Below are 21695 nucleotides of genomic sequence, written 5' to 3' on the forward strand. Positions count from 1 at the left end.
ACCCTTTAAAACCTCAATCAACTTTCTAGTAAACCACGGTAAGATTTACATTCTCAATATCAATGTCTTCTTTCTCCGGAGTTCTGCAAATCTCCAGTAAAGTATCACAGCTTGACTAATATTTTCAGTCCTTTCTTCCTCTCCTCCACTAGCTCTATGTTGCAATTTCACTCATCCACTCGAGCGTCCTCAGCTCCACCACCTACAAGGGCTTAGAAAGCGCCTGTTTCCGGAATTTGACTGAGTCGGCGGTTCAGAGCAACCTGAAGGGCCAAATGCCCCAGTTTACATACTTACGAAACAAATCAAGAAGAGCTCTCAAAAGCCTATTTCTCGGAAGACTGAGCGGTTGCGGCTGCGTTGCGGACCTCGAGCAACAGCCGGCTTCTCCACGTAGAACTCGGGAGTAGGAGGTTCAGAATCGAATCTCTTCTCCCTCCCCCCTCCTGGTTACAAATCACTTGAAATATATAAGTTAGTGGAACTTGCTTGAGTTTTTCAGCTTTGTGAGGCACCTTATCATCCAAGACAATGGCCAGCAATGTTACCAACAAGACGGATCCTCGCTCCATGAACTCTCGTGTATTCATTGGGAACCTCAATACTCTTGTGGTCAAGAAATCTGATGTGGAGGCAATCTTCTCAAAATATGGCAAAATCGTGGGTTGCTCTGTTCATAAGGGCTTTGCCTTCGTTCAGTATGTTAATGAGAGAAATGCCCGGGCTGCTGTGGCAGGAGAGGATGGCAGAATGATTGCTGGCCAGGTTTTAGATATTAATCTGGCCGCAGAGCCAAAAGTGAACCGAGGAAAAGCAGGTGTGAAACGATCTGCAGCGGAGATGTACGGGTCAGTACCAGAACACCCTTCTCCGTCCCCTCTACTCAGCTCCTCTTTTGACTTGGACTATGACTTTCAACGGGATTATTATGACAGGATGTACAGTTACCCAGCACGTGTTCCTCCTCCTCCTCCTATTGCTCGGGCTGTAGTGCCCTCGAAACGCCAGCGTGTATCAGGAAACACTTCACGAAGGGGCAAAAGTGGCTTCAATTCAAAGAGTGGACAGCGAGGATCATCTTCTAAGTCTGGAAAGTTGAAAGGAGATGACCTTCAAACCATTAAGAAGGAGTTGACCCAGATAAAACAAAAAGTGGATTCTCTACTGGAAAGCCTGGAAAAAATTGAAAAGGAACAGAGCAAACAAGGAGTAGAGATGAAGAATGATAAGTCAGAAGAGGAGCAGAGCAGCAGCTCCCTGAAGAAGGATGAGACTAATGTGAAGATGGAGTCTGAGGGGGGTGCAGATGACTCTGCTGAGGAGGGGGACCTACTGGATGATGATGATAATGAAGACCGGGGGGATGACCAGCTGGAGTTGATCAAGGATGATGAAAAAGAGGCTGAGGAAGGAGAGGATGACAGAGACAGCACCAATGGCGAGGATGACTCTTAAGCACATAGTGGGGTTTAGAAATCTTGTCCCATTATTTCTTTACCTAGGCGCTTGTCTAAGATCAAAATTTTCACCAGATCCTCTCCCCTAGTATCTTCAGCACATGCTCACTGTTCTTCCCATCCTTGTCCTTCCCATGTTCATTAATTCATATTGCCCTGCGCCTAGTCCCATTTTCACTTCCTTTGATGCTCCTAGTAGTTATGTTAAGTCTTACCCTGTAATTTTTGCTTTTAATTTTGATACCTCTTTATGACTTAACAATAAAAAGGATGTATGGTTTTTATCAACTGTCTCCAAAATAATCTCTTGTTATGCAGGGAGTACAGTTCTTTCCATTCATACATGAGTTCAGTAGTTGCTTCCCTAACTACAAAGGCAATCTCATTAGTTGAGTAGCACCTGAGAGCAGCTTTGAGTTAGAGGTATGTGTGTTATACCCCACATATGAGTGCTATGTGGGGCTGTTCAACACAAATGTAACAATGTATTTTTGTGAATGAGAGTTGGCATGTCAGATGCATCCTCTAGAAAAATAATTAGTGTAATAGTCTTAAGATTTGTTTTCTAAAGTTGAAACTGTCGGTTATTTTTGTGAACAGCTTGATGTTTGGGACCTTTTTTTCTCAAAATAAACAAGTCCTTATTAAACCAGGAATTTGGAGAAAAAAAAAAAAAAAAAAAAAAAGCCTATTTCTCAGAGAAGGTGAGGAGCTAAAGCTGCGTCGCCCGCCTTGGTGCATACTGGAAATTGTAGTCTCGGGCGGCCCACTACCTCTTGGGAGTTGTAGTCCTTGATCTGGTAAAGGGAAGAATGACGCAACTTCTAAATTCTGAATTAGTTCTAAGGCAGAAAAAGAAAAGGGGAACCCATAACATCCTGTAAGGTCAAGCTCCCTGGGCCCATCTCTCGGTCTCACGAGTGCCCGAAAGGGCCAGAAGGCGTACCCAAGAAGGGCGGAGAGACGTTACGTTGACGCCGGCGTGACCCTGCCCAATAGGATTTGGCGGGATTTCTGAAAGCTGCAGGCAGAGCGCGCGCTGCCGCCTGGGACCGAGGCCTGAAGAGAGCTGAGGAGCGCAGTGGGGAGCTGAACCTCGCCTGCGTTTCGTGCAGGAGGCCGGAGCGAGGGAGTAGAGAGGTGGGGCGCAGGCGAGGGGGGTCTGCAGTCCGTCGGGGGTCGGGAGCGCGCGGGTCCAGCGAACGGCAGTCGGAGCGCGCAGCCGCCCGAGCGAGGAGCGCTGCAGGCCGAGGTGAGTGTGAGGCACAGACCCGGCCCCTTCCCACCGCTGAGTTAGTCTCCGCGTAAGCCGGACCCGTACCCAGGCCCAGACTTGGGCCCCGGCTGCCACAGCGGGCTTAAGGGCCCCTCCGTGCCAAGTGAGAAACTCGGAGGGGGCGGGGCGGGGCGGGGCAGAGCAGAGCAGAGCAGGGCTGTGCCCGGGCTCGTCCGACCCTCGGAGCTCATTGTGGCGAAAATAGAAGCGCATGCTAGAGTTGGGAGGAACCTTATAGGCTTTCACGTCCAGCATCCACTTCATGGGCGTGGGCGAGGAAGCCAAGATCCATAGAGGTGCCGTGACTTAAAGTCACAGCTCTTAAGCCAGAGCCAGGGTTTCTGGATTTCTGGTCAGTTCCCCTTCCATTACACAAAGTTTTGTTTACAAAGTACCCACCTCCAGTTGCCAATAAGGTATTTGCGTTTTTAATGCGGAAGACCGTTTACGTGATGCCTAGGGAATGATCTGTAGGGAGGTTTGTTGTTTTTAAACTTCTGAAGTGAAGTGTAATATACAAATAGAAAATGCACAGATCAAAAGTGTATACAGCTCCATGAACGTTTACAAAATGAATATGCCTGTGTAATCACCATTCAGATCAAGAAATAAAATGTCAGCACCCCAGAAGCCTCCCTTATGCCCCCTTCTCTAATACTCTCCCTTCTCCCCAGAGGTAACTGTGTTGACTACTAACACCATTGACTAATTTTGCCTGTTTTTGAATTTTATATAAAGGAAGACTATATATTTTTGTGCCTGGCTTTGGTCAACATTTTGTCTGTAGGTTTATAAATGTCTTTCCATTTAGCAGTTCTTTCTTTTTGCTGTGTTGTATTTCTTATTCATTATAGCTATGGTGGATATCTGGATTGTTTCTAGTTTTAACTTTTATGAGAAAGGCTGCTGAGAACATTCCTGCATACGTTTTGGTGCACATGTGTATGCTTTTCAGTGGGTTAATAATACAGAGTTGTGAAATTCCTGGGTCATAGCATTTGTCTATCTTCACCTTACATATTTAATACCATTTTTCTAAAGTTGTCCAGTTTACACTGAAACCAGAGGTGAAATGAGTGTTTAGTTGTTCCACACGTTTGCTAATACTTAGTATGGTCAGTTTTTTAAATTTTAGCTATTATCTTGTGGGTTTAGTTTCAATTTTCCTGATTATTAATGAGGTTGAGCATTTGTTGATACATTTATTAGTTATCTGGGTATCTTCTATTGTGAAGTGCTTGTTCAGATCTTTTGCCTATTTTTATATTGGGTTGTCTGTCTTGCTTGCTGATTTGAAGGAATTCTTTATATATTCTGATTATCAGCCCTTAGTTATATTTGTAGTAAATATTTCCTCTCCTCACTATTTGACTTCGTACTCACAGTGGTGTCTTTTGGTGGATAGAAGTTCTAAATTTAGATATAGTCTAGTTTTTCAGTCTTTTGCTCTTTGGTTATTGCTTTATGTATATAGTTCAAGCCTTAAATTTAAGTTGCATTCGGGTGATTCTGATATTTGGAATTATTGTAAATTCACGTTATGCTAAACATGCCATCTAAGAGAGCTGCTACACTTGAACCAATCAAGAACAAACTGTTACCTTCTGTCAAGTCTCTAAGAATGGAGATTTCTTATCTGTTATCTTTTGAGTTAAATTTATCTTGCTTTTTCAGTTGTCCAGGTTGTTTTGGTGTGATTTAAGTACATTTATTCTTGTGGACATCAAGACTAGTTTGCTTTTACTAATACCTTATAATAAAAACTTTTATTCTTCATTCTTTTCAACCTAAGCAATCTTAACTATCAAAATAACCTTACTTTTGGTATAGGCCTTATACTTACATGGAAGATTTCAAACTGAGCAGGTTACCTCTATGTTATTTATTCATTTGTGCATTCAGTGAGGTCTGGAATTGATTAAAATGGTGATCTTTATGGCACTCCCCTGGCAGTCCAGTAGTTAAGACTCTGAGCTTTTAATGCAGGGGGCACAGGTTTGATTTCTGGTGGGAGAACTAAGAGCCCACATGCTGAGTGGCAGGAAAAAAAAGTGATCTCTAAATTTCATACACTTCTATTAGAAGCAGAATGTGTGACTGCAAGCCATGATCCTTGCCTAAGGTGGGGAGAACTTCTCTCATCTCAGTCCATTGTTTCTCTATCAGGAATGGAGGCTTATGGCAATTATTCTGTACCTTCATTTAATTTCCTATCCCATCATCCCAAAACCCTGCTTGCTGGAAGAGAACAACGGAACTGAAATAGTTTAACCTTTCATCAGTTTTTTTTTTTTTTTTTTAAGCAGAGTCCTGGAAAGTCTGCATTCACCTGCCAAATATTTACCAAACACCTAAGATTTATAATGTATTATGAGGTGTATACAAATAAATAAGACTTGGCCCCTTATCCATAACGAATACTCAGCAGGGGAATAGAGGGACATAGCTGATCTAGTTAAACTCTTCATCTTTAAGAAGCAGCATAGCCCTGGCTCTTCCTAAAGTCTTTCTGATACAGGTATCTAGGTGGAAGGGAAGGTTGGTGAGAGATTTTTTTCTTTTTCCTGCCATGGGTAGGTCAGTGATTAAACCAAAAGCCTAGCAAGTAATTCTTTAAGATATTTACTGTAAAACTATGTTTGCAGCTCTGTACTTTCCCTAGTGTTCTTCCTGATGGCCATCTGTGTTTTTCAGTATTGAACACTAAGTAATGGCTATGCAGATGCAGCTTGAAGCAAATGCAGATACTTCAGTGGAAGAAGAGAGCTTTGGCCCACAACCTATTTCTCGATTAGAGGTATGTGCTTGGTTGCTAATTTTAGAATCATAATGCTGGACGAGATTGTTCTACCTATTGGGAAAAATCACAACCTTTATATAAACCATTGGTTTACTACCTAAGGTCAAAATCCAAATTTGAGTTTTTTCAGGAGAATTGTCAGGGCCAGATCTCTTTTTTTGTCAAGAATTCTCCTACTTCATTGTTCTTTTTTTGAGCTGGATGTGAAAAACTAAGAAGCCCTAGGATCCCATGGTAGAGTCTCTGCTGTTGGTACCAAGTATGAGATTACTGTCCAGGGAATTACAATGGCCTGAGCCAGCTATGCAGGAAGGAGAGAGTAACAACATCTCTCCACTGACCTGGATGTGTGCTGAAGTTACTAGGAAGACAGCTGTCATAGGCAGGGAGAAGGGCTTGGGGTTAAGTTTTAGGAGTTCAAAACTCTGCACAAGAACATCAAGCACCAGAGCTGGGGACTTGCACTTTTTCTGCACATTGTGCAGAGGCCCCAGGGTGAGTGCGGTTGACTTGGGCTGAAAGAAGCAGGAGAGGGGCTTCCTAGGTGGCGCAGTGGTTAAGAATCCGCCTGCCAATGCAGAGGACATGGGTTCGATCCCTGCTCCAGGAAGATCCCACATGCCATGGAGCAACTAAGCCCGTGTGCCAAAAAAAAAAAAAAAAAAGCAGGAGAGAATGCTGAGAAAGCCTTCATTCTTCTGTCTCTTTATGCATATTCCTCCCATCCCCCCTAAGCTTCAACTCTCCGGAAGTTTCTTAAACAGGTTTGAGATAAACATTGGAGAGTTATGTTTTTTTGGGTTTTTTTGGTTTGTTTGTTTTAAGCTCTTTATTGGAATATAATTGCTTTACACCATTGGAGAGTTTAGAGTCATAACTTTGGGTTTCAGTGAGCATCTTTTTTTTTTTTTTTTTTTTTTTGGCCATACCGCGCAGCATGCGGGGATCTTAGTTCCCTGACCAGGGATCAAACCAGCACCTCCTGCAGTGGAAGCTCTGAGTCTTAACCACTGGACCACCAGGGAAGTCCCCACAGTGAGCATCCTTATGCCCACACATGTGTACTGCTTATTACTTAAATATTAATAACAGACCCGGTTTCTATGGTCAGGTATTATTCTCTTCCCTCTCCCAAACCTTCCCTGACCCCCAAATATGTACACATCCCCCTAATAATTCACGCTCTCCCAGAAGTCATGGTTTTGGTGGCTAACAAAACCATAGCTGACTTTGTATATAGGGAGAAAGAAGTGCCTTTGGATGGTTTGTTTTTGAGAAGTGGTGTATAAATGCCTGACCAAAAAATAGTTTTCCCCATTCTTAATATCAGTTGTTAAAGCAGAGCTTTCCAGTCATTGTGCTACATAAAGGTTATGCTAAGGTGTGCAGAACTTAGCTCTGGGCAGTCTTATTTGTTTACCCCAGCTTAGTGTAAAACATATCATTTTTTATGTGTGCTTGATGTGGAAAACATTGGGAAAGGCTGGTTTAAAGTGGCCCTTTAGAATCCCAGTCATTAAAAGTTTATACTTACAGGTTTAATCCAATTCATGGCAAGAGTCTGTTTTAATATACATAGTGCTAGTTTAAAATTACTGGTTTTGATAATGAATACTTTGATGATTTGTTATTAAATGCCTCACATGTAGGGCATATTTTTCAAAGCTTTTGCGTATAATATCACAGTTAAAAAACAGCTCTGTGAAGTAGGTAGAGCAAATATCTATGTTAGGCAGATGAAGGAACCAAAGCTTAGATCTATCCATGGTTTTGTTCACTTGCAGCAATGTGGCATAAATGCTAATGATGTGAAGAAATTGGAAGAAGCTGGATTCCATACTGTGGAGGCTGTTGCCTATGCACCAAAGAAGGAGCTAATAAATATTAAGGGGATTAGTGAAGCCAAAGCTGATAAAATTCTGGTAAGTACTGCTTATGTGACCGAGGGAGGCAGTAGTAGGAGTGGTACAAAAGAGTGCACAATGGAAGCCTGCAGTCTTCCTCCTTCCATCCCTTGTTGTGTCACCCTCTTCCCCTTTCCAGAAGTGACTGCATTACCAGTTAATTATCTTCATAAATGCCTCCTTGCATAAATTGGGATTTTTTCCCAGGGAATTGAAATATCATTGGGTATGATATAAATACTGCCAAACTGACTACCAGTTTGCACTCCCACCAGCAGTGAGTGGTATGTACCTTATTGTTCTAGATATTATGATTTCATGCCTTAGAAATATACTCATTAGTATGCAGCCACTAAAAATAGTTCCGAAGAATATTCATTGACATAGGAAGATGTTCCTGTATAAGAATGCAGGTTAACAAAACATGTGTTTGTGTGCATATATATATATATATATATATATATATTTTTTTTTTTTTTTTTTAATGTGTGTATTTATATATGTATAGCACATACACTGGGGATAAATACACTAAAATATTAACGTTGTTTCTGGATGGTGAGCAGTTTTTATTTTTACCTCAATTTTTTGAAGTTTCTATAATAAACATGTATTACTTTAAATAGAAAAGCTGTTTTTATTGCTTGAATATTAAAGTCTGTTAGGCTCTCAGTGTGTATAATCTGTTAGTCAACTCATCATAAGCAAGATTCTTTAATAATATAAAAAAATGTGATTACAAATCATATGCTTGATTTTTTCTTAACCTTAATAAATGACATAAAAGTGATTTCACTGGCTTAACCTAGATGAGGTAGTAACTTAATAATCCTTTATATTATATAGCACTTTAACTTTTTTTTAATTGAATTTTTATTTTACATTTGAGTGTAGTTGATTTACAATGTTGTGTTAGTTTCAGGTGTACAGCTAAGTGATTCATATATGTATACGTATATCCATGTTTTTTGTTTTTTGGGTTTTTTCCCCGAGATTTTTTTCCCATATAGTTTATTACAGAATATTGAGTAGAGTTCTTGTATAGCACTTTAACTTTGAAATCCCATCCCTTTCATATACACAGTCTTCTCACTTGGGCTTCATAATGACACTGGGAAAGATAGGGCCAATATTATCTCTGTCTTACGGATAAGGAAACTTAGGCACAGTGATTCAATTATTTATCCAAAATTATGCAGTTGAGCACAGAACTAAGACTAGAATCCCATTATTTTCTACCTCATATACTGTGATCCCTTCTCATTTACCTCCAAAGGCTTACAGCTGCTATTCATTTTCCTTGCTTCATATATTCCTTTAGCACTCATAATACTTTGTGATTACATTTTATTTTATGCACTTATCCTTTGGTATCTATAGGCTATACCTTGAAGATAATTGCAGGTTAGGTTCCAGACCACCACAATAAAGCAAATATTGTGAAAAGCGCCATGAATTTTTTGGTTTCCCAATGCATACAAGTTATGTTTACAGTAGTCTGTAGTCTGTTAAGTATACAATAGTATTATGTCTGCAAAAACAATGTACATACTTTAATTTAAAAATACTTCATTACTAAAAAATGCTAATCATCATCTGAGCCTTCAGCAATTCATAGTCTTTTTGCTGGTGAGGGTCTTGCTTTGATGTTGATGGCTGCCGACTGATCTGAGGTGGTGGTTGCTGAAGCTTGGGGTGGCTGCAGTGTTGCAGAAATCGGTCCGTCGAGAAACCAGGCACCACACTCAGAGGGTTGGAGAACTCAGGTTTATTAAGCTGGGGGCCCCAGAGGAGCTAACGCTCCAAAGTTCTGGCCCCCGAACTCAGGGTGAACTTTACTTTTATAGTGCACATGTTTACAGAGCATGGAAGTTTCCAAACAGAAACTTAACAAGAGCAGGTGCAGAACATTCCATTTTTTAGCAAAACATCTTAAAGTTACATTGAATTGTTAGGTCATCCTGTTTTTCTGTTTTTCTCCACACAGCAAGCATATTTCATAAAAGCAAAACAATCATGGAGTTGTTTTTAGCTCAGTGTAAGTTCCTAACTTTCCTCTTCAGCAGCAGTTTCTTAAAATAAGACAACAGTGCAGTTTGCCACATATTGACTCTTCCTTTCATGAATGATTTCTCTGTAATATGCAGTGCTGTTTGATAGCATTTTACCCACAGTAGAAATTTTTCCAAAATTGGCATCAATCCTCTCAAACCCTGCCATTACTTTATCAACCAAGTTTATATCATATTCTAAATCTTTTGTTGTCATTTCACCAATCTTCACAGCATCTTCACCAGGAGTATATTCTATCTCAAGAAACCACTCTTTGCTTATCCATAAGAAGAAACTCCTCATCCGTGAAAGTTTGATCATGACATTGTAGCATTTCAGCCACACCTTCAGACTCCACTTATAGTTCTTTTGTTACCCACCAGGGTTCTTGGCCTCCTTAAGCGGTAGAAATTGATCAGAGGCCAGACAAGAAATTCAGGCAAGGGGCCCCTGCTGCAGCAGTGGGGGAACAAGAGCCTGTTAACAAACAACAGTTTCCATTGCTTGCTTGATCCCAGTGGAGGGGGGGCAGGGTAGGGTGTCACGCGGGCGGAGCTTGTTCTGCCCACACCTTAGGTGGTGTTGTGTATAGGGGGCATGCGGCTATACCCTGCTCTTGCTCCAAGTTCTTCAAAAGTGGCTGTTGGGTTTTTTGGTCTCTTTGTATCTTTTGTCCAGAATTTACTCAAACTGCACATGCGCACAGTTATTTTTAGTCCCATACAGTTTCTTGGTATTTTGTTGCTTTAAGAGAGGTGTGTCCAGGTGCAAGCATTGCAGCACTGCAGCAGAGGGTCCCAGGTCCCAGGTCGCAGCCTGTCTCGCTTTTGTTATTTCCACCACATCTGTATTTACTTCCTCCACTGAAGTCTTGAACCCCATTAGGGACATCCGTGAGGGTGAGAATCAACTTCCAGACTCCTGTTAATGATATTTTGACCTTTTCCCATGAACCATGACTTGTATATATTTTACATTTGGTAGTATATATATGTCAGTGCTACTCTCTCACTTTATCCCATCTTCCCCCTTGCCCCCTCCACCCCGTGTCCTCAAGTCCATTCTCTACATCTGTATCTTTATTCTTACCCTGTCACTAGGTTCATCAGTACCATTTTTTTTAAATTCCATATATATGAGTTAGCATACGGTGTTTGTTTTTCTCTTTCTGGCTTACCTCGCTCTGTATGACAGACTCTAGGTCTATCCACCTCACTACAAATAACTCCGTTTCATTCCTTTTTATGGCTGAGTAACATTCCATTGTATATATGTGCCACATCTTCTTTATCCATTCATCTGTTGATGGGCATTTAAGTTGCTTCCATGTCCTGGCTATTGTAAATAGTGCTGCAGTGAGTATTATGGTACATGTTTCTTTTTGGATTATGGTTTTCTCTGGGTATATGCCCAGTAGTGGGATTACTGGGTCATATAGTAGTTACATTTTTAGTTTTTTAAGGAACCTCCAAACTGTTTTCCATAGTGGCTGTACCAACTTAACATTCCCACCAACAGTGCAGGAGGGTTCCCTTTTCTCTGCACACTCTCCAGCATTTATTGTTTCTAGATTTTTGGATGATGGACATTCTGACTGGTGTGAGGTGATACCTCATTGTGGCTTTGACTTGCATTTCTCTAATGATTAGTGATGTTGAGCATCTTTTCATGTGTTTGTTAGCCATCTGCATGTCTTCATTGGAGAAATGTCTATTTAGGTCTTCCACCCATTTGTGGATTGGGTTATTTGCTTTTTTAGTATTAAGCTGCATGAGGTGCTTGTATATTTTGGAGATTAATCCTTTGTCAGCTGCTTTGTTGGCAAATATTTTCTCCCATTCTGAGGGTTATCGTCTTGTTTATGGTTTCTTTTGCTGTGCAAAAGCTTTTAAGTTTCATTAGGTCCCATTTGTTTATTTTTGATTTTATTTCCATTGTTCTAGGAGGTGGGTCAGGAAGGATCTTGCTTTGGTTTATGTCATAGAATGTTCTGCCTATGTTTTCCTCTAAAAGTTTTATAGTGTTTGGCCTCACAGTTAGGTCTTTAATCCATTTTGAGTTTATTTTTATGTATGGTGTTAGGAAGTGTTCTAATTTCATTCTTTTACATGTAGCTGTCCAATTTTCCCAGTACCACTTATGAAAGAGGCTGTCTTTTCCATTGCATATTCTTGCCTCCTTTATCAAAGAGAAGGTGCCCATATGTGCGTGGGTTTATTTCTGGGCTCTCTGTTGTGTTCCATTGATCTATATTTCTGTTTTTGTGCCAGTACCATTAAGATGTATCTCTTAAATAATAAGACCTGAAAGGCAGAATTACTCCTTGATCCACAGGGTACATAATGGATGTTGTGTTAGCAGGCATGAAAACAACATCAAATCTCATTGTACATCTCCATCAGAGCTCTTGGGTGATCTGGTACGTCATCAATGAGCAGTAATAGTTTGAAAGGAATCTTTTTTTTTTCCTAAGCAGTGGGTCTCAAAGTGGGTTTAAGATATTCCGTAAGCCGTGTTGTAAATAGATGTGCCATCATCTGGACTTTGTCCTTGCATTTATAGCGCAGAAGCAGAATAAATTTAGTACAATTCTTAAAGGCCCTAGGATTTTCAGGATGGTAAATGAACATTGGCTTCAACTTAAAAGTCACTAGTGGCATTAGCCTGTAAAAAAGAGTCAACTGGTCCTTTGAAGCTTTGAAGCCAGGCATTGACTATAATAGCTATGAAAGTCCTTGATGGCATCTTCTTGCAACCTAAGACCGTTTTGTCTACATTGAAAGTCTGTTGTTTAGTGTGGCCGCCTTCATTCATTATCTTGGCTAGATCTGCATAACTTGCTGCAGCTTTTACACCTTGCTCTTGAATGTTATGGAGATGGCTTCTTTCCTTAAACCTCATGAACCAACCTCCGCTAGCTTCAGACTTTTCTTCTGCAGCTTCCTTACCTCCCTCAGCCTTCACTGAATTGAAGATAGTAGGACCTTGCTATAGACTAGGCTTTGACTAAAGGGAATGTTGTGGCTGCTCTGATTTTCTACCCAAACCACTAAAATTTTCTCCATATCAGCAATAAGGCTTTTTCACTTTCTTGCCATTCGTGTGTTCCTGGAGTAGCACTTTTAATTTCCTTTAAGAACTTCCTTTGGAGTCATAAACGGTTTGGCACAAGAGGCCTTTTGGCTCATTTCGACTTTTGGCATGCCTTCCTCACCAAGCTTAATCATTTCTAGTTTTTGATTTAAAGTGAGAGATGTGCAATTTCACTCCTTTCACTTGAACACTTAGAGGTCATTGTAGGCTTATTAATTGGCCTAATTTCAATATTGTGTCTCAAGGAATAGGGAAGCCTGAAGAGTGGGCAACATGGGGGAATGGCCAGTGGGTGGAGCAGTCAGAACACACACAACATTTATCAGTTAAGTTCACAGTCTTATATAGGTGTAGTTTGTGGCACCCCAAAACAATTATAGTAACATCAAAGACCACTGACCTCAGATCACCATTACAAATGTAATAATAATGAAAAAGTTTGAAATATTATGAGAATTACCAAAATGTGACAGAGACATGAAGTGAGCAAGTGCTGTTGGAAAAACGGCATGAATAGATTTGCCTAACACAGAGTTGCCACAAACCTTTGATTTTATAAAAAACGCAATATTTGTGAAGCACAATAAAGTGAAGTACAATAAAATGAAGTGTGCTTGTATGTAGTGAACAGAGTTTGATTAGCTTTACTCTTGAAGTTTTCTACGATGTAAAGCAAGTATTTATAAAATTATATTTTTATAGTTTATGTTGATTACTGTTACAGTTTCACAGAAATTTCCTCTGAAAAATAATCTTTGAGCGCTAAAAATGCATCCTACAGTTTCAGTGCATGTAGTTCTGCCATGTAGCTTAGTCAGATGGACAATATCTGAGATTTATTTAATATCTCATACAATAATATATATACAACCCAATAAATTCTGTTTTATTGGGTATTATACTAAGTTTTGATTTTTTTTAAGTGCTATTATTTTTATGGTGTTAATTCAGTCAGGGCTCAAAGACTGTAATTCTTAATTTAAACCCTTAAAGATGTTGCCATCCAATGAAGTAGAAGTTGTTGTTTATTGGATTGCTGAAATAAATTTGTTGAAGTGGTGTCAATTGAATAAGTGAGAATTCTGAATACCAGATACCTCTTTGAAAGATTGTGATATTAAGCCAGTAGGTGTCTCTAAAGTCTATTTGTTGTTTCTTTCTGGGCATTGGTTTTTGTGACTGAACAAATCTTGACCTTTGCTTATGCTGTGTCAGACTTTGAAAACTCCTACAGATTTAAGACAGATGAAAGCAAGCTTATTATACAAATGAAAGAATAAAAGTCAAGTTCTGCCAGATTAGGCAGTTGGCATGGTTTTTACTGGAAATTTCACTTTGGTTATAATCTGTTCCTTTAAGAGCTCATAGACTAGAAAATGTTGGGGTTAAAATGACAAGAAGGGGAAACATATCCTGTGAGTCTGGGTTTTTTCCTTCATATTTTTGATTAAAATTTTTGAACTTACTGTAAAGTTGAAAGAATTTTACAATGAACACTCATTCACCCACCATGTAGACACTACATTAACAGTTTAATATACTTGTTTTATCATCTATCTGTTTATCTCTCTATCCAGCCATCAATCCATCTTGGGTTTTTTTTAATGCTTTTTGAAGAAAGTTGTAGACATCAGTACGTTTCCCCCTAAATATTTTAGCATATATTAACTAGAGTTTATTATTGGTTTATAGTTCTTTTCTAATTTTCATTAGTCTTTATTCATCCTGAAGATTAGTAGAAGTTATAAGAAAAAAGAAGGGAAGAAAATTCTCAAAGAAATGATACAAGATTTCCCAGAGCTAAAGGGAAGCAGAAGTGTAAGGCCCCACCGAATGTCAAAGACCCACATGTAGACTCCTGAGTGTGAAATTTTCAGTATACCAGTTATAAAGAGAAGATTCTGAAAGATTTCAGAGAGAAAAAAGTAAGTGACCTCTAAAGGAACAAAAATCAAAAAGATAGCACATTTCTTATTAGAAATCTGGATAGGAGAAGCTAGTAGAGCAATGCCTTCAAAATTCTGAGGGTAAACAATTTTAAACCTAGAATTCTATTTGTAGCAATATTATTCACCCAGTGTTAGGGCAGAATACAACATTTTCAGAAATACAAGGATTCAGAACATTTTCTTTCATCCATTTCTTCCTTAGGAAGTTACTCAAGAATATACTTTACTAAAATGAGGGTAGAGGGACTTCCCTGGTGGTGCAGTGGTTAAGAATCCACCTGCTAATGCAGAGGACACAGATTCTGATCCCTGGGCCAGGAAGATCCCACGTGCTGCAGAGCAACTAAGCTCATGCACCACAACTACCTAGCCTGTGCTCTAGAGCCTGGGAGCCACAACTACTGAGCCCACGTGCCACAGTGACTGAGCTCATGTGCTGCAACTATTGAAGTCCTGTGCTTCTAGAGCCTATGCTCCGCAACAAGAGAAGCCATCGCAATGAGAAGCCTGCGCACCGCTATGAAGAGGAGCCCCTGCTTGCCACAACTAGAGATAGCCCATGTGCAGCAATGAAGATACAATGCAGCCAAAAATAAAGAAAATAGTTAAAAAAAAAGAGGGCAGAAAACATAGGATCTAGGTTGGAGTGCCTCCAACTCAAGTAAGTCAGTGAGGGAAAGCTCAGGACAGTAGGTATCCTGAAGAGCAGACAGCCCCATTTGCAGAAGGAGAGGATATCTTCAGAGTATGTAGTAAGATTGAGAGGTTGGAAAATTTGAGAAATGATAAAGTCAGAGAATACTAGAGAAAGACCTAACTCAGATATAAAAGCAGGGTAAAATGGAGCATGATGTTGAAACTAGTGGCATATAAAAAATTCATTTGAATTTGACAGAAACCTTTAAGAGACATCGGTTAACATTGGAACCTTAGTGAAAGAATTGTATCTCTAGCACACCATTTGCTTCTGCAATAACTATAATATAAATAGTGTAAGGAATTTCCAAGTGAAGTGTTAACGCATGTAGAGAAGTTTACAGAATAATGCAAACCTACTATTCAACTATTCATTGGTTTTTTCCCCTTTGTATAAAGTTTTTAAATTACAAGTTCAATCTCTACTTGCTATAGATTTATCCAGATTTTTCCTTCCCTCCCTTTCTCCCTTCCCGCCTCCTTCGTTCCTGCCTGCCTGCTGCCTTTCTTTCTGTTTTTCTCTCCCTCCCTCTCTTTCTCTTCCTTCCTCCTTTCTTGTAACTAACTTCCTTCCTTCCTCCCCCCCCCCTTCTCTCTCTCTCCTTTTTTTTTCTTAAATTTTGGCTGTACCGGGTCTTCACTGCGGCGTTACAGGCTACTTAGTTGCAGCACGTAAACTTCTTAGTTGGGGCATGCATGCTGGAACTTGGGACTGTGGAGTTTTACCCAGTGGACCACCAGGGAAGTCCCTCTTCCTTCCTCCCTCCCTTCCTTCCTTTCTTTCTTTTCAAACACTTTACTGAATTTAGATTCAGGCTCAGCTAATTGTTTAGGGCCTGGATTTGGATTCTTTTCCTACTTAGGTGAGTTATGATAGTTTGTCTTTCTAGGGATTTCTGTATTTCTTATAAGTTATCTAATCTGTTGGCATAGATTTATTTTTGTAACATTGGTAGCAGTGTCCCCTCTTTTTATTTATTGATTTGTTTGTTTGTTTATTTATTTGGCTGCATTGGGTCTTAGTTGTGGCACACTAGATCTTCGTTGCCACATGTGGAATCTTTAGTTGCGGCATATGAGATCTGTTGCAGCATGTGGAGTCTTTTAGTTGTGGCGTGCAAACTCTTAGTTGCAACATGTGGGATCTAGTTCCCTGACCAGGGATTGAACCCAGGTCCCCTGCTTTGGGAGGGCGTAGTCTTAGCCACTGGACCACCAGGGAAGTACCCCCTCTTTCATTTCTGATTTTAGTGATTTGAGTCTTTTTAAATTAATTTTGTTGATTTTTTTTCAGAGAATCAACTTCTGGTTTCAATGGTTCTTCTCTGTTGTTATTTCTATTCTCTATTTCACTAGTTTCCACTCAAATTTTATCTTCTTCCTTCTGCTTGCTTTATGTTTAGTTTGCTCTTTTTTCAGTAACTTAAGGTGGGAAGGTTAGGTTATTGATTTAAGATCTTTCTAATGCAGGCATTTATAGCTATAAATCTCCATTTAAGCACTGCTTTTGCTGTACCCTGTAAGTTTTGGTATGTTTTGTCTTTATTTTCATTCATCTCAATGAATTTTCTAAATTCCCTTGTGGTTTCTTCTTTGCTTTACTGGTTATTTAGGAATGTAATGTTTAATTGCCATGTATTTGTGAATGCATTTATTTTTAAATTTTGGAATCAACCTGTAGACTGATCAGTAATGATTTATTAGTGACTACAAAGTAGGATTAAATGTTCTCAACATTGACAGGGTAAAAGAAAATGTACAGCTGACAAGTGGAAAAGTAGACGTGGAGAGAGCAAAGATCAAAGGACAAATGTCCTCATTTAACAAAGTAGAAAGTTAAGAGATACATTCTGTGGTTGGTAGAACGGGAAACAGAGATTTAAATATGTTGGACTTTGTACTGTATTGTCAGGCAAAGTACATATGTGTTGGTCTATCCTAGTTTTTTATTTTTAACTACATGAATATATTACTTGATTTGGAAATTTAAAAATTAATCTTCTCAGAGTCTCTAAGTTAGCTATCCTTTATTTGCCAGACATAAAATAATCCTAGAACTAGAACTACTAGTATTTTTTTTTAATTTATTCTTTTTCAATCTGTGTGTTTTTTTTTTAATTAATTAATTTATTTTATTGGCTGTGTTGGGTCTTCATTGCTGCTCACGGGTTTTCTCTAGTTGTGAGCAGGGGCTACTCTTCGTTGTGGTGTGCAGGCTTCTCATTCCAGTGGCCTCTCTTATTGCAGAGCACGGGCTTTAGGCGCATGAGCTTCAGTAGTTGCGGGACATGGGCTCAATAGTTGTGGATCATGGGCTCTAGAGCGCAGGCTCAGTAGTTGTGGCACATGGGCTTAGTTGCTCCGTGGCATGTGGTATCTTCCTGGGGCAGGGATTGAACCCCTGTCGCCTTCATTGGCAGGCGGATTCCTACCCACTGCGCCACGTAGGAAGTCCCTAGAACTACTAGTATTTTGATAACTTTTTTTTAAATTAATTTACTTATTTGGCTGCGCTGGGTCTTAGTTGTGGCATATGGGATCTTCGTTGCCACGTGCAGGATCTTGTTGTGGAATGTGGGATCTTTAGCTGTAGCATGCGACTTTTAGTTGCGGCATGCATATGGGATCTAGTTCCCTGACCAGGGATAGAGCCTGGGTCCCCTGCGTTGAGAATGTGGACTCTTAACCACTGGATCACCAGGGAAGTCCCGATAACTTTTTTTTAATAAATTTATTTATTTATTTATTTACTGGCTGCGTTCAGTCTTCATTGCTGCACACAGGCTTTCTGTAGTTGTGGCAAGTGGGGGCTCCTCATTGAGGTGGCTTCTCTTGTTGTTGCAGACATAGGCTCTAGGTGCATGGGCTTCAGTAGTTGTGGCACGCAGGCTCAATAGTTATGGCTTACAGGCTTAGTTGCTTTACAGTATATGGGATCCTTCTGGAGCAGGGATCGAACCCATGTCCCCTGCGTTGGCAGGCAGATTCTTAACCACTGTGCCACCTAGGAAGTCCCCTGATAACTTTTTAAAGAGAAATCATTCTGGAAATTTTGTTAGATGCTATCTCTTCCCACTGTATGCCTGGTTCTTGTTTTACTAAATATATTTTGTTGATTTGACATTTCTTATTTTTCCCCAGACTGAGGCAGCTAAATTAGTTCCAATGGGTTTCACCACTGCAACTGAATTCCACCAAAGGCGATCTGAGATCATACAGATTACTACTGGCTCCAAAGAGCTTGACAAACTACTTCAAGGTGTAGTAATCCCTTATCCTATGTTGTGAACTGCAGTTAGCAAAGCATCCAGGTTATAGAACATAACTAAATAAAATATTTGGGTCAGGTTTATGCGCTAGATAAAATTAAGAAATAAAGAGAAGTATTCACGTTGAAGAAGTAAGACAGCTGGAGGATGAAACTTGACTTAAAAAATACTAAAATTATCTGCCAATTAAATAATTTAATCTCCATTTAATGTTGCATTCTGAGAGTGAGCTCCCTTTGCCTAAAGAAATAATTATAACCTTTTATTTAGCACAAGGTAGAAAATTTGATTTCTACCTTGGACTCATTAAAACACTCCATGCTTAAATACTGCATTGTAGTATCAGTACATTGTAGTGCATAGTAATCTGCAGAACTTTATACAAAGCTGTAAAATTTTTGAACTTTTGAAAGCATTGCTGTCCTACATTTTTGCAAAGTTAGATTTGGTTTTGTTGCTTCCCCAAATATTTGATCATTCAAGTTTCCTTTTTTTTAGGGCACAGAATAACATGGGTTCAGGAATTACACTCAAATTTGAGCATTTGCCTTCTGTCCTGTTCCCCCTCTCAGCATTTAGTGGCTGTATTACATGGTTCAAATTACTTATTGTGTTCTATGCCTCAGTTTTCTTATTGTCATAATGAGGACAAAAAGACTTCCTACCTTATCAATTATTGGAATTAAATGACTTGAGATATATAAATACATAGCACAATGCCAGATATACAAGAGACATTTGGTAAACATTAGATATTATTTATAATTTATTTTTTTAAATGACTGCTTATTAACTTGTGATGGTATAGTTCTGTATATTGATTGTGGTGATAGCAACATGAAGCTGCAGATATTATAAAACTGCATAGAACTACACACACCAAATAAGTGCATATATAGCTGGAAAAAGCTGAATAAGCTCATTGGATTGTATCAATGTCAATTTTCTGATATTGATACTGTACTGTGGTTATGTAAAACGTTAACACTGGGGGAAGCTGGGTAAAGAATTCATGGGACCTCTGTACATTTCTTTGCAATTTTCTATGAATCTAGAATTATTTCAAAATAAAAAGTGTTTTTAAAATTACTGCTTGTTGAAAATTGGGTTTCTAAATTATATAAACATCTTTCTGATGAGCTCCTAGGACATTTCTGGTTATTGTTTCTAAACATTTGTATTGTGCTAAGAGGTGTTTCTTATTGCTCTTTTATTAGGAGGAATTGAGACTGGATCCATCACAGAGATGTTTGGAGAATTCCGAACTGGGAAGACCCAGATCTGTCATACGTTGGCTGTAACATGCCAGGTCAGCTGCTGGGGCTCTCACTAATCGGATCAGCAAGAATGAATTGATTCCTGCTATTAGCAAGCATCTGTTAGCGTGGACAAAAAAGGCACTTCCTCTGTCTTCAAGAATGCTATAGCTAGGGGCCTTTCCTGGCGGTTCAGTGGTTAAGACTCTGCCCTTCCCCTGCAGGGGGCATGGGTTAGATCCCTGGCTGGGGAACATGAGGTGTGCTGCATACCTCATGCCATGTGGCTCAGCAGCCCCCCCACCCCCCACCCCCCGCCAAAAAAAAAAGTGCTATAACTAGTTAGAAGATAGACTGCTACTGCAAAACTTCCACAGCATAGAAACTTTCAGATTATTAATTTCACATACTTTCTTACCATCCACTAGGCCTCCCCTGGCTTCACCTGCCCTCTTCACTAGTTTAGATTTTATGATTCATCATTAAATGATTCTTCATTAAAGTCATTCCTTTACAGATACTCTCAGATTTATATCCCCCATCTGAAGAGATGCCATTCTTAGATGAACCCTACCTGTCTTTTCAGTGCTTATTCCCAAATAGCTGATCATGCTGGAGAAAAATCCTAACATAAAGTTGATTGGCCTCACTTTAAATTCAAGATGGCAAACTTTAACATTCAATACTGCTTGGCAGATCTGTTGAATTTCTCTATTCAGGCAACCTTTTTGCCATTCAGTAAGACCGCTATCTCATGCTTTGTCCTTTATCCTCAAACCTTCATGCTTCTTTTCAACCCTCACTCAGCCAAATGACCAGCCTATTCTTCACATCAAAACTGTAAACCCACCTACCTGTTTTTAAAAACTTATTTTATGAAATATAGTTGATTTATAATGTTGTGTTAATTTCTGCTATACAGCAAAGTGGTTCAGTTATACTACTATATACACTTTTTCATGTTCTTTTCCATTATGGTTTATCACAATATATTGAATGTAGTTCCCTGTGCTATACAGTAGGACCTTGTTTATCCATTCTATGTATAATAGTTTGCATCTGCTAATCCCAAACTCCCAAACCATCCCTCCCCCACACCCCCTTCCCTGTTCTCTATGTCTGTTAATTTGTTTCTGTTTTGTGGCTAAGTTCATTTGTGTCATATTTTAGATTCTGCGTGTAAGTGATATCATATGGTATTTGTCTTTCTCTTTCTGACTTACTTCACTTAGTGTGATAATCTCTAGATCCATCCACGTTTCTGCAAATGGCATTATTTCATTCTTTTTTTATGGCTGAGTAGTACTCCATTGCATATATGTACCACATCTTCTTTATCCATTCATCTGTTGATGGACATTAGGTTGTTTCCATGCGTTGGCTATTGTAAATAGTGCTGCTGTGAACATAGGGGTGCATGTATCTTTTAGAATTAGAGTTTTGTCTGGATATATGCCCAGGAATGGAATTGCTGGATCATATAGCAACTCTATTTTTAGTTTTTTTGAGGAACCTCCATACTTTTTTCCATAGTGGCTGTACCAATTTATATTCCTACCAATAGTATAGGAGGGTTCCCTTTTCTCCATATGCTCTCCAGCATTTTTTATTTGTAGACTTTTTAATGATGACCATTCTGACTCGTGCAAGGTATATCCACCTGCCTTTATACCCACCTTTTCTTATCTTGGGTGTAGATAGTGTCTCTTTAGAGAAAGTGTCTCTTTTCCTCTCAAAGGCCCATCCTAGTGTGATCTGGTTACCATGTCTTGCCACTTTCTCAAGGACCCTACAACTTCTATTTTCTGCTCTACATCTTTATTAAGTTATCGTCATTGTTATACAAACATGCCTAGTATCTCCTCCATTACGGAAAAACCTTTCCTGGACCCCTTCTGTTTCTTCTTCCTTTACTTATGCTCCTGTTCATGGACAGATTTGGA

The 21695-nt window shown here is 39.5% G+C and overlaps 2 protein-coding genes across 3 annotated transcripts in view; both read left to right on the top strand.

The window, feature by feature from the left end:
• The first annotated feature begins 336 nt into the window (after positions 1-336).
• On the top strand, positions 337-2113 carry LOC130846551 (heterogeneous nuclear ribonucleoprotein C-like). 2 transcript variants are annotated; one of them, XM_057724863.1, is made up of 3 exons: positions 337-449; positions 495-848; positions 888-2113. In XM_057724863.1, the coding sequence occupies exons 2-3, from the start codon at positions 532-534 to the stop codon at positions 1453-1455; spliced, it is 885 nt and encodes a 294-aa protein (XP_057580846.1). In that variant the 5' UTR covers positions 337-449; positions 495-531; the 3' UTR covers positions 1456-2113. The 2 variants fall into 2 exon arrangements, with proteins under 2 accessions (XP_057580846.1, XP_057580845.1); XM_057724862.1 differs by having other exon boundaries at positions 495-2113.
• Positions 2114-2468: 355 nt separating this feature from the next.
• Positions 2469-21695, top strand: part of RAD51 (RAD51 recombinase) — a 38040-nt gene continuing 18813 nt past the window's right edge. Inside the window, exons 1-5 of the mRNA XM_057721716.1 lie at positions 2469-2709; positions 5428-5530; positions 7318-7455; positions 18369-18486; positions 19714-19805. Coding sequence (XP_057577699.1) covers positions 5444-5530; positions 7318-7455; positions 18369-18486; positions 19714-19805 — 435 coding nt within the window. The 5' untranslated portion in view covers positions 2469-2709; positions 5428-5443. The remainder of the gene's footprint in view (positions 2710-5427; positions 5531-7317; positions 7456-18368; positions 18487-19713; positions 19806-21695) is intronic.

The sequence above is a fragment of the Hippopotamus amphibius genome, chromosome 2 (assembly GCF_030028045.1).
Source record: "Hippopotamus amphibius kiboko isolate mHipAmp2 chromosome 2, mHipAmp2.hap2, whole genome shotgun sequence".
NCBI lineage: Eukaryota > Metazoa > Chordata > Mammalia > Artiodactyla > Hippopotamidae > Hippopotamus > Hippopotamus amphibius.